General features: G+C 29.8%; 1 protein-coding gene across 1 annotated transcript; it reads right to left on the bottom strand.

Moving 5' to 3' along the window:
- Positions 1 to 9,826: 9,826 nt before the first annotated feature.
- LOC129287509 (uncharacterized) lies at positions 9,827 to 10,505 on the bottom strand. Its single transcript, XM_054923694.1, has one exon. It carries the CDS (start codon positions 10,439 to 10,441, stop codon positions 10,037 to 10,039), a length of 405 nt encoding a protein of 134 aa, XP_054779669.1. The 5' UTR covers positions 10,442 to 10,505; the 3' UTR covers positions 9,827 to 10,036.
- Positions 10,506 to 14,427: the final 3,922 nt, after the last annotated feature.

Below are 14,427 nucleotides of genomic sequence, written 5' to 3' on the forward strand. Positions count from 1 at the left end.
GATGATGAAAATCTTGCCCCCATATTTATTTAAAAGTTAAAAAAAAACCTTAATCATTTACTTAGGGTTAAGAGCTCTATCACTTATATCAATAGGAATTGGCACGCTCATTATTTTAGTACCAAGTTAAACATAATAAGTTATTGACAATAAAATACTTTAAACTTCATATGTTTTGTCAAGATAATGCGCTTAGATCTCTTTTGTGCAGTTATATGTAAATAGTAACATTATTTAAGCTTATGGTTTTTCTTGATGATTAGAAAGTCGATCGAGTTCAAATAAAAATAGGGAGCATAAAATTCACAAGGAAGATTATTTAAAATGATTGGAATTGGAGCGTTGGGGAAATAGGACGATATTTGGGAGAAAGAGCCATTCCACTTTCTAAGGCTGAATCATTGATGGGTCACTCAACCTTCAATGGTCTCTCACTTCATGTGCTCTATTTCTCATTGGCCTCCTCCTCCTCCCACTCTCATGTCTCTCTTGACGGACCAATCTTCAACTTCCAGAATTATTAGCCCCCCTCATGCTTTCACACCTTTCAAACAGTACCTTCAATCACATCCCTGAAGTAGCAAACAAAATTTCATCTTCTAGCTAATATATGGTTCTCACAAAAAGAAATCGCCCTTAGTATCTCCTGCCACTTCCATTTATCACACCTTTTAAGTGTTGACATTTAGGTGTTATGTTGAGTTGAGGATGGTAATCTGATCAGGAAGGACTAAGGAGAATACATGTGCACCGGTATTCGAATCTACACCTTAAATTCTGATTAATTTAAATCAATAGTCGAGTTAAAGACTATAAAGATGACAAACTCTTTCAACTATAGACGTTAACCTTGTTAAGAAAAAGAAAAAAACATGTTGAGAGAGCTTAATTATTTTGTAGAAAGCCCAAATCTTGATATTGAATTCTAGCATGTCGTGTAAAATGTGGGAGCTGAGCCATTTAAGTTCGCGAAATTTCAAGTCTAAATTCAAAATAATATTTTCTTTTCTTTTCCTCCTGCCCTTCTCATTATGATATTGAAATGTGAAAACTAACATATGGCCAGGGTAATGCGGTCATCTTGTGGCAGTCAGAGCCCCACGCACATGGGGTGTGTGTATAACTAAATATTGAGATATCGTTTCGCTTATCAGAGACAATTAGACGAACATGTAAAATACTCACTCCACACACACACAATGACAATTTAAAATTTTAGGTTCACACAATGTTGGAAACGTAAGATTGGACAGACCCAGGAAACAAAAGTACCGGAAAACTTGGGTTGAAGGTCGGCAATCACTACCTAACAACAGAATTGTAGACCACATAAGTTTTTTTTTTCAAAAAAAATCTAAGTCTAACAGAAAATGACATCGCACAAAAGGAGTAGAGAATAGAAAATGACATAGGAATAGGTGATAGTGAGAGTATATAGTGACAGATAAATCACGTGAAGGGCATGGGGTTTTGGAAAGCCCACAGCCCATTTCAAGGAATGCCCGGCCCTTTATTGCTTTATGTAATGAATATTTAACACTTATTAATTTTATGACAATTCACACTGTTCGCAGTTCATAGATTGTAAAGTCTATTCTTTAAGTTTTGCGAAATATATGTGAGGCCCAGTTAATTTTATTTCTTTTCACAAATCTTGTACTTTGATTATGATAGCTCTCCTTTTAGATGGTTATCTTGAATTTTTTTACTTCTTTTTATTTAATTATGGGAGGAATACAAAATTGTTTAAGATACTAAAAAATGTATTCCATAATTATTGTGGTCTCAATATTGTTACTTTTACTTTTTTTGACCTGAATATTGTTATTATTACTTGACAGTATTTATTTTGTCAGAACCAAACAGCATCACTGTCTTATTTATTATTTAATATGCAAAGATGAAGACAAAGATCAAGAAGGTAGCAAAATAATGAAATATATATTAAAAATACGGATGATAAAATACGTAGTCGCGGTCACTGGAAACCCACTATTTTTTTTTTTTTGGCAGAAAAAGAAACCCATTAATTACTCGTCTCGATTCTAATACATCGTCTGGTACTCTTAAGCATCGGACAAAGTTTTAAAATGCTTTTAATCTTACATATGAGATAAATATGTAGTTCATCAAGCCAAAATAAATATAGGATTAATGAATAAAATTGACTCTAAAGTATCGGGCGAGAAGCGCTTTCGATTTTGAACTAAAATAAATTCTTAACTTTTAAATTCATAGCAAATTAAATCTCACTATTCACTACTAATTAACATTGTTACTGTTCACTCAGTGAAGCGAATCAAAATGCTAATATGGCAATTACTTGTTGATGTATCATTTTTAATTAGCACTACAGGCTCTAAACTATTACAAGATTAGTATGTTGGACATTGAACTTTAAAACAAATTACTCCCACCGTCATTTATATGTAGAACATTGACTATTATGTAAATTAAATTAGTCTTAGTATGATCCACCACGATGAATACATCATTGACCGTGGCAAATGACCTATAATTTTATGAAATGATGTTTTATGCGTCTGTTTTGTAAAGTTTTTTAAACGATTGGTATCCTATACTACCATATACTTTATAATTTTGATTTAATCTTATTTTTAAATAATATTTAATTATTTAATGGTGAAAAGTTGGGATTCTATTTAAAAAGAAGTTTATGTATGAGAGGATTTTATAGAGGATGGATACAAAAATTGACAATTTTATTAACTGATTTTAAATCTAAATTAACCAGTTAATTAAAATATTAAACTTCTTTTCAAATGGAATTCTAAGTTTTTTTCACCATCAAATAAATAACATTATTTAAAATAAGATTAAATTAGAGTTATAGAATATATGGAAGCATAAGGGACCAATTGTTTGGAAAACATTACAAAAAAAAGAGGCAAAAAATGTCATTTCAAAAAATTATAGGTCGTTTGCTGCGATCACTAATGCATTTACCTTGATGGACCACATTGAAGCTAATTTAGTCTACATAAATGTCAATATTTTACACATAAATAGTAGGGATAATTTACTCTGAATTTTAAAATTCAAGATCTATGATGCTACTCTCATAATAATTTAAGATTTGTGGTGTTAATTAAACATGACACACTAGCAAGGGATTGGGCCCATTAAGTGAATAGTAACAGCATTAATTAGTATTTAATGGTGTGGTTTAATTGGTTATGAATTTAAAAATTTATAATTCATTTTGCACATTTTAAAAGTTTAAGGTTTATGATGTTTTTCATGCAATACTTTAGAATTTATTTTACTCATTAACTCATAAATATATATTAGTTAATATTTTTCTAGTATCTTCTCTCCACAATTGTACTACAGTACTATGTTTAATTGCTAAACATATTTTATTGTGGTAATTTATTTTAGCAAAGAGTAAAATTAGAAAGTTAAATTTTTTATATACAAATTTAAAAATATTAACTATCATTTCTTAATAATCATAGAGTTGGTTAACTTTATTCTATAATTAGGATGTAAAGGGATACTCTCTTCAATTTAAAATATAAGCATTTTCTTTATGTTAATTTTGATCTAAAATATAAACAACCTAGTATTAATAAATTTTCTCCCATTTTATTCCTTATATTTGCTAATTTAGATTCTTGTATATGTAAATTTAATACTTTCTTTTTACTTATCATAAATTGAAGTTAAAGGTTAAAAACAAAAAGGAAAAACAATATTCTCTTTGGTCTTATTTATAGCGCAGATAAAGAAAATTTTTTCGATCCTATTTATAAGTCACATTATTAAATTTTCATCACAAATTTCTCATTTTATTCTTTATTGAATGTTGAATAGAGATACATATTGTTAAAATAAGGACAAAATTAAAAACTTATTAAATTTTTAAAACAAATTAATGAGGTGCAAGAATTTTTTATTAGTAGTAAAGCATGTTAATAATGATTTATAAATAAAACTAGATTATATATTTAATAAAAATTTTATTAATATGTTAATCATTATTAAAAGTTATTTATATATATATATATTTAGGTTGGAAGACGAAACAGTAGCTTCTTAAACCAATGAGATGGTGGTTGTGATTTTATATTTATTAGCAGTGATATCAGTGCCACCTGCTTCCTTTGCTTTACCCGTGGACGTATGCAATGACCGCGTAATTCAATGTGTGGCAATCTCGAACACAAATGTAAGATTTATTTATTTATTTATTTCTTTTTTTAAATTCTAGACTAAAAAAAGAGGAACATCAATTTCATGTCATAGCTGTAGCATTCATGTTTACGTTATTCATGTTTTTTTCCCTCTAAAACAATGGATGAATAAATCAAAGCATTATTAAATTATCAGCTTAGCTCATAGCAAACGGGATCGACATCAACACTGGATCAAATGAAATGAAATGGCTTTGAAATTTGTTAAATAGGACTAAAACCTCCAACCTCGTAAGTAGAAAAAATCATGCTGAGGAATCTGCCAATTTAACCAAACAATATTTAGAATATATATTAATTGATAATATAAGGTGCAATTTATTATTCACTCTTAGCAAAAATATTTTGCTATGTTGCGAATACATATAAGATATAACTTCTTCTGAGCCGCAACTTAAAAGGAAATATATATATATATATATATATATATTTTAAAAAGAAATGAAAGAAATAAAGAGAGAAGAAATAGGATGGTACATGCTCCATCTATCCCAATATACTCCCTCCGGATTAAAATATAAAATATTAATAACTAATTTACAGTTCTTAAAAAATATTAATTGAAATTTTAATTTCTTAAAAAATACTTCTTTTTTTACACTCATTAATTACCTTATATAAGTACTTTAATAATAATACTTAAAATTTTAATACAAAATTTTTTTAAAAAAGAGTAATAAATGAAGTAGGAATATAATTAAAAAAATAATTATAAAATTTACTTAATATTCTATATTTTAGATCAAAAAAAGCTTTTAGAAGATATTTTATATTGTGGTTTGGAGGGAGTATAAGATGTTTTTAACTAAATTTTGCAAACTAATAAAATTTTGTTATTTAGTCAAAAGCACATAAAATCACAACAATTTCATATTTTTGCCTCTAATAATGTCAAAATTAATATCATGGTAGTGAGAATGTAAAACACACAATCGGCATCTTTCTCTTTTCATTTTTAGGCTACTTAGTTGGATAAAAAATAATAATCATGTTATATGCAAAAAATTCTTAGATGTACTCGGTTTACCATATCATTCATGGTCCATTTAATAAAATTACACTAATTCAATCAAATAAAGTTGTGTGTCACTATTTTTAATAATTTTTATTTTTATAATAGTATGCCTATTTAATTTATTATCTTTTCTCTCTTCATTATTATTAATATCAAAATTAATTTATATTTAATGGCACATAAATGTCATGTGTTTATTAAATGAATTATGGATGACATGTTGTATTAGTTCCATCTAAAACTTTCTTTGTTATATACATGCACATGCTTGAGTTGTTCAAATTAATTAGCTAATTAATTCAAGACTATTGACTAATGCTATTATATAAGATGCTCCATCGCGCTAAACATGCTTGTTCTTCATCTACATTCTTCCCTATAAAAGAGAGAATACATATATGGTGAATTATTGGTGATGCATATCGCACAGGGCGACGCCTAATGATTTGTTTTCTTGCCATTTTTTATTATTTATTGACATTCCTTTTTTCTAATAATATGTTCAGCCATCCGTACAACGAATTCTAATATGAAATTCGGGTCAGGATAATATTATATATATCTGATCCACAATATATGATTAAGACGTGATTATTAATCTATATATTTTATTGGTCTATTTTTTATTGTCCTGTGTATGTATTCTATAGAATGTAGGTACCTATTTGAAAAATGAAATTTCGGTAAGGATGATAATATTATTTGCATTATGATCACTATATATATATATATATATATAACTTCTGATGTGATTACGAGAATAATATAACAAATCGAATGGACAAAAGATATGATCCATAGTGCACCTGGGGACAAATTATAGAGTTACGGAGGTCATATTTGGAATGTATGCCTGGATGTATATTATATGATTCCCTATTTCTCTCTGATAATTAATTCATTTGCTTTGTCATCAGTCCGTCTTTGGGCATATAACAGTTGTCATGTTATTGTTTATAGTCGGATTCGGAATTTTTCAATTAAAATGTATACTTGTTTTGAATAAATTTAAATAGGCCAAATTAATAAAATAATTTATTTAGATATAGGTTTTGAATTCATTTTTGTTCTTTCCGCTCACTAATTAACTGAGTTTGATAAAAACAACCGCACTGGTTATTGAAACTTATATATATATACACAGACATGAATTAGTTATTTACTGCCGTGGGATAGCTTGTTTGCTTATGGTTGTTGGCACATTTGGAGAAACAGATGTACCCTCCTTTCTCAAGGGAATGGGGAGGAGCGGCTTGAAGATCCCTATGAGTTTTTATTTAAATTGGCTGCTGACTTTAGTTTGAGAAACCAATTTGATGCTTAGGGACTCTAAAGACGTAGGGAAACTCAACATAAAGTTCATACTGATGCTATCAGATTGGTAGTGGATGGTTTCACGTCTAGTGATGGGATGAGTGCTTGTGGTGCTGTTCTTAAAGACATGAATGGGAACCAGATATTCCTGGGTTTCACCTGGAATGTGTAACTTCATTGGATTTGATGGTACTTGGAATTGGGATCTTTTTCATAAAGATATCCCAGATAAGGTTTTGTCTATTATTACAAGTACAAAACCCCCGAGCTCACTTGATAGGAGTGTTAAGCAGTGTGGGATAGGAGCCCTAAAGGAGAATTCTTGGTGAAATCTGTGTCTAAGCTAATTATAGAGGATGATTGGAATTCCCAGGATGCTAAATGGGATGTAATTTGGAAGCATAAAAGCGCTTAAAGGGTGCGAGTGTTCTTATAGCTTGCTATTCAGGGGGCCCTCAAGACTAATGCAGAATGTGTTAGAAGGTATATGGCTAGCAATGACCTTTGTAAAAGATGTGGCAAACACAATGAACATATTGATCATATTCTCCTACATTGTCACTTGGCTCGAGATGTATGGAGACTTCTCATTCCTCAGAGTAGATTGAGTTGCTTTCTTAATAAGCCTTTCGAGAAATCTACACATTTACAAGGACATGTTGCTAATAACGATCTAAATTCCACTTTGGCATCTACTTTTGGTCTTATTTGTCGGAAACTGTGGGATGCTCATAACAAATTTATCTTTCAAAATGTTTCCTTGTAGGGGGACCAATTAGCAGCTGAAGTACATGTGCCAATAGATTTTACTCTTAAGGTGAGAGATGCTATTTCGAAAGCTTAGGGAAGTGGCTCAATCAAATTTGTGCATAACATTAGATGGAAGAAACCACCTCCAGACTGGGCAATGCTTGGTGCACTCAAAAGTAGCAATGATTGGGCAGGTGCGAGATGCTTACTTCACACAATGATGGATTTTGGCTACATGGATAAAGGTCACTTTAAAAAATTTAGAATGGTGGAGGTATTTTGTGATTGCTCGCATGCTATTTTAACAATCACAATTATCATTCTTTTCATGATATTATTGATTCTATGAAATAGATCCTTTGTAAACAATAGGTTGTTCATTTTAATTTCATATATAGGGAGGACAATAGGATAGCAAACTCCCTAGTAAAGTTGACATTTAATCTTTTTTATATCCCACCCGTTTAATTCCTTCTGAGTGTTTTGAGTTTCTTGTTTCTTTGGGTTAGTTCTATTATTTCTTTGCTTTGTTGTTGTATTCTTTGAACCTTTTTGATTTATATAGTTTATCATGTTTATACTAAAAAAAATTATTTACCTATCAATCAAAGATTAAGTCACAAAATCCCTTCATTTTTACTTTATAATGTTTTAAACTTAACAATTTGTAACACCCATGAATTTTATTCACAAAAAAATTAATATTTTCAATTGAGATCTCCTATTTTCTAGGATGGGTAAAATGGAAAGAATAGTATATTAACAAAGAAAACAAAATAATTAAGGGAAATTCAATGTAAAGGATCTAGTTAAAAGAGAAATTGTGCCCAAGAACCAAGTCCAATTCAAGAACCAAACTAAATATTTTATTTATGAAACAATATGAACAAATGACCAAAATGTCCCTTTGTTTAAGCAAACAAAATTAAAAACAGAAAGGCTGTCAGTTTAACACATGCACTTTAAGTTAGAAGCTTCATACCTAAGTCAAAAACCTTGCATCCTAGCTAGAAGCTTTGTACTCCAAGCAAAAGCCTTGCACCAATGTTAGAAGCCTTGCACCCAGGTCAAAATCCTTGCATCCCAGGCCAGAATCCTTGAACCAAAACTAGAAGACTTGCATCTCAAGTCAAAAGCTTTGCACCTAAACAAGAAGCCTTGCACCCTAAGTTAGAAGTCATGCATCCAATCTAGAAGCCTTGCACCTATGATAATAAAAATTACAACTTATTTTTTTGGCTTTTAGCTTGGGGTGCAAGACTTTTAGCTTGTGATGCAAGACTTATGGCTTCATTGCAAGGCTTTTAGATGGGGTGCGAGGCTTTTGGCTTTGGGTGGGAGGCTTCTGGCTTGGGGTGCAAGACTTCTAGTTTGGAGGCTTCTAATTTGGGTGCGAGACTTCTGATTTAAGGTGCATGTGTTGAACAAGCAACTTTTTTTTTTTTATTTCGTTTGTTTAAATAGAGGTGCATTTTGGTCATTTGTTCATATTGTTTAATGAATAAAATATTTAGTTTCATCCTTGAATTCAACTTTGTCCTTGGCACAACTTATCTTTCAACTAAGTCCTTTTTACCAATTTTCCCAATAATCAACCTAAATACCCTAATTACTAAAGAAGCGTGTTCTTTAATAAATTATATTTGTGTCCAAACCTTGGGTCAGCACTTCAAGAAATTTCATTCTCCTATGAACATACCAAATTAAACCAACATACATGTGAAGGTTGTCTTTGATCATAACGCGCAGATCAGTTCATATATATATATATCAAAAGAAAACAAAATTGAATTCGTTTTCTGTTTTTGTTTATTTCAGTTACTTTCACCTCTGTTATTTAGCCTAGCTAGCACCCTCATGCCAATCATCACTTCGATTTTTAAGCTGTACTACAGTACCACTGAGTTTGATGTTCCATTATTTCTCATACACCAAGAGATCATCAAAACAGCTAAAACGATTACATTATTTTAATTCGATTCTTCTAATTCGCTGCATTACAGTTTCACAGGAAAAGGCACATGCAAAAATGCAAGGAGAATCCAAGAATACAATATTCTCCAGCATCATGTTCATATTTATATACACAATGCAGGCTCTGTTCTGATATGCTTGTCTGATAGAATAATACAAATTAGATTTAAGAAAGCAAATTCTAAGAACCTCAAGCCTCCTTGCATTTTGGCCCCCATGTGAATTATAAAATTATAAGATTAAAGAGCAAATTTATTCTTAATACATGTTCTGGAAGATCTTGAACTCATTTTTATTGTAATGTTCCTCTAAACATTTAATAATATTTAAAAATGATGATAAAAATTAACTTTGACAATTAATTAATTAAAAAATTAGAGTGGAAAACGTCAAAAATTATATAAAGTGGCACATAAAATTACATATAATTTTATCATTTTTTATAAATTTTAAGCTTTTTTTTGTATTTTCTGATCAACTAATGATCAAAATTAATATTCATTAATGGTACAAGTAATACCATCTTCAAATGTTGAAAGGAATACTCTACCAAAGATGAATTTAGGGTACTAAATTGCTAATTAACTCTAAAATTATATTATATTATATCAGTTATCTAGTCTTTGATTTCACAAGGAACCAATGGGTAACAAAACCCAAACATGCATATTGTTGAAAGATTAATGAAAGCTGAGACATGTGTATTGTGAGAGAACACACATAACCTCCTGATACAGAATATAGAAGCGAGAGAGAGCGAGATGGATCACAAGATGAAGATGGTTCGAGGGCGATCTGAGCCGAAGCTATGAGGGTAGGCGGAGAAGGTGACGCCGGCAGGGACAGCGAAAGTGGACTCCATGAAGAGCCTCTGCTGAAACGCTTCAATGGTGGCACCGGCTTCCACCATGTCCTTCACCAGATTTCTATAATACTCCTTCAGATTTCTCAGCATCCGACGATACTGAAGCTTCACCCACTTCACCCTTATCTTCTTCAACATTCTCATCACCACAAATACTCCACGCCGCCCTGTCCTTTTCCCGCCCAGCCGCACCGTCTGCACCTTCCGCCGACGCTGGAGGGGCACCCGGCGGCGGAGATACCATCGCCAGGTGTTTAGGTCATGGGTTGGAGTCGGAGGAGAATCTTCGTGACGATCAATGGCCATAAGTGAGCATGTATGGAGATGAGAGAGAGAGGGAGAGAAGGTTGACTTTGCCAAGAAGGGGAAGAAGCAGGCGTCCTTCTAGGCTCTAGCGAAGGGGGCTTATATAGAGAGGTTTGGGATCTGCCCAGCTTGTTGTATTGTGTAAAAAAAAAAAATTGGTAATATTCAATTGGTTTATTAAAGCCTGTTTTTTAATTTTCTTTTTTCTACCGCCGTTAGAATAACATCTGTAAAAAGAACTGCACTGTTTTCAAAATAAATGTATGACTTGCATATAATATCTATGAGGTAAACTTATTTTTAATCATTCTAGTATAATTTATTGACATTTTTAACCAAATAATTTATATTAGAAAAGCTGTTACAGTTGTAGCTCACAAAAGTTGATTCAATTGATAAAAATAAGATATATGTACACTGCAATTTCTAGACCTCACAAGCATAAATTGGTAAGCAATATAAACGCTTTTTGAGTTTAAGAGATATATGTATCCTGATTCATGAACGAGCCTAACTCACACCAAAAAAAAAATTAGTTGATGTCTTATTTTGTTGAAAATTAGTGTAATAGTTCAAAATTCCTCTTAATTAAAGTTATATAGTTGGGACTCTCTTTTTTGCTCATAAAGTTTAGAAATCCTACAAAGTTTAATTTCATGAGTATTGCCAATTTTTTATAAGATGAATTACATTGCTTAGATAAAATAAACTTTTAAAACGTGTGTCATCTGACTAGGATAGAAGAGTCTACACATAAACAAATGAACAGAAAATATACAGATTATCCAATCGAAAACAACAACAGTAACTATTATATATAGTCTCATGTAAGCAAGAGTGAAGCCATAGTAGATTTTATTTGTAACAACAAATTTGACGATATAATCTAAAGGATTGTTTGAGGTAGTTAATTAACGTTGAAAAAGCAGGGCCGAGAATGGGGACCAAGCAGTGGTTTGGATTGATTAGGGGCTGAGGGCATAGGGTTTTGGAAAAATATATATATAATTCATGGTGAGAATCAGAGGAAATAGTGGTCACACTCTTTCACATGCTGATCCTTTGTATATTTTGCGTGTTCCACCTTACATGCACTGTTGCTTCCCAGACTTGTCACATGCAAATCCCTCCAACTTCCAATAATAATAATAAATAACATAAATTCTTGTCTCTTATACATTATAAACACAACAGACAATCTTGGTTGGGAAATTGGGAATCTTAATGTTCACTTCGCAGACGCGGGAGAAGGATGGAGCCTCAGAAGTAAATGTCCAGAAAATCCATATATATATATATATATATATCAGTACTCCCTTTGATCACCAACTTCTTGTTCACTCCTTTTCCTACTTTCAGTCAGTGATTCAGTCACTCAACTGCTCCTTTTAACTTTCTCAAGCAAACACGACTTAATTCCATCAGTTTCATTCATGCTTGAGTTCAAGTTTGCGTGTTTGTGCTTTCTGGATGCTTGGCAAGCAAGCCTTATTCTGCCATTTGTCAGTCATGGCGACTGAGATGTTCTACTATTTTTATTTTTCATTCTGTGCTTTGATTGATTTCTCTTTTTAATATCTTAACCATTATTTTAATACTCCCTCCTATTACATAGTATATGAATTTTGGTATCTTCTTGATTTTCATGTTTTTCAAAATTGAGACCTACATACTAACATTGACGGAAGGAGCACCGCAAATTTTACCATGCGAATCATCAATTAATAACAATGGTGTCATCTTCGAAGAATCAAAGATAGGTTTGGCCAACCCCTCTGGCTTAGCCCATTTTCAGTTCTTTGACTCAAAATGCCGAAGCAAGATTACAATGACAAAACGACAAAAAAGTACTAGTAATTAATAATAAAATAATACGCACACAAATTTGCTTGTGGCTTTTGAATTATTTATTTGATGCGTTGGCAAAAAAAAAAACAAGAAGAAGAATTATTTATTTGATGCTTGATACTTCCTGATTTTAGTCTAAAACATGAGCATTTTTTAATTAATTTTAATTTAAAATATAAGTAATTTAGTATATATAAATTTTTTTTATTTATTTTTTGTATTTATTAACACATATTTTATATAAATATGTCTCATTATAAAATATATTGGTAATTGACACTAAAAATAAAAGAAAAAAATAATACTCCCTCCGTTCAAACATATAAGTCATTTTTAACTGAATCTCACTCCCAAAAGGATAACTACCTACTTTCAAACTAACCCTATATTCTTATATTTATTTTTATTAAATATTCTATAATAAATATAAAGTTATTATCAATAAAGATACTTTTTTAAAAAAGGGTAATGATTACACCTCGAAAGACTAAAAATACTTTACATTCTTGAACATTCAACTCCTCAAAAAATACCTTATATTTTTTAACGGAGAAAGTATATATTTTTATGGGAATAAAAAATTTATTAAATTGTGAATTTTTCTTAAAAATTACTTACATTTTGGATCGAAGATAGTATTTCTCATGAATTAAAGTATAAGACAATAAGAATTGTTGTTGTTATATATCAATAAATCTCAGTAACAATGATTTACAAATTTAATTTTAAAACAAAAATATTCTTTATTTAATATGATTTTAAATCTACTATACACTTAATCGCTATTCCCTCTAAATCATAATATAAATTACTGTTAACTAATTTTAATTTTTTAAAAAATTTAGTTGAATGTTGATTCTTTAAAAATTTACATATCTTTGCAATCATATATTTGCATGTAATATATATAATATTAAACTTGTCCAAAACATCCTCATTAATCTCTCACTAAAATAAAGGTATAATTGAAATATGCATATGTGTATAACATATATCCAATGTCTTATATTTTAAATCAAGCAATATTTATAGAAAAATAACTTGTATTATAATTTGGAAGGAGTAAATCAATCACTTTTTAGAAAAATTTAACAGTTTTAAATATAATTATTTTACTTGAGTATGTGATTCATTAATTATTTTATTTTGAATATACCCCCTTTTATCAATCAACCTTTTAACAAAGGAATAGAGTATATATTTTTTAAATTTATGGTATTTATTATCCCTTTGTTTCAAAACATAGATTTTTTTGAATATTTGCACACAGATTTTAAAAAAAATTACTATATAAAAATATTGATTACATTGTCAAATTTGCACCTAAATTTTAATAATGAAGCTTTGAAGTTGTTGAATTAAATAAGGATATAATGTAAAAAATATTAATAAATATTGTTTTGAATTTTTAAAAAGGATATAAAATGAAATAAAAGAGAATAGATGTAAGACTCCTAATCAATTTTAATTACATAAATATCTTTTTAAATTTTAGTGAGACATTTAAAAATTACTTGCAATAAGATAAGGATGAGTAAATGCTATGCTAAGCTTTCTGATTTTCAAGGATTTTTTATTGAGAGAATGATAAGAGATTTTAAAAACATCAATTAATTCAAATTAAATTCTTAGTGTTAAACTCCACAAGTTTACAAGTTCAAATTTTAATTTTACAACTTTTTTATGGTGAATTTATAATTTTTATTTCAAATTTTAACAAAGAAAATAAATTTGTTTATTTTTTAATTATGTTAATATTTAAAAAATAAATTGTAAATTTATCACAATAAGGTTGAAAAATTAAAAGTCAAATTTACAAATTCCTAAAATTTGACTCTTAAAACCTAATTTAAATTAATTGGTCTTCTTAAAACTTATACGTCATTATTCCTTTTTAACCTTTCTCTTTTAAGATGTACTCTCTTTAGTCTAGTTTATAATGCATGACACTTTACTATGCGTATCAAGCATATTAAAGAAATTCAATGTTTTCTGAATCTCATAAAAAATTGGCTTATTGTTCTAGTTTTGCTCTTGTCCACGAACAACTTCTTATGCAAATTTATTAAGTACACATCAACCAACATAAGGGTAAAAATAAAAAGATTTTTTTTTTTTTGCTTTTAATAAAAAAGATA

The sequence above is a fragment of the Prosopis cineraria genome, unplaced genomic scaffold (assembly GCF_029017545.1).
Source record: "Prosopis cineraria cultivar Desert tree isolate PC_DT_omini unplaced genomic scaffold, ASM2901754v1 PC12, whole genome shotgun sequence".
Lineage (NCBI taxonomy): Eukaryota > Viridiplantae > Streptophyta > Magnoliopsida > Fabales > Fabaceae > Prosopis > Prosopis cineraria.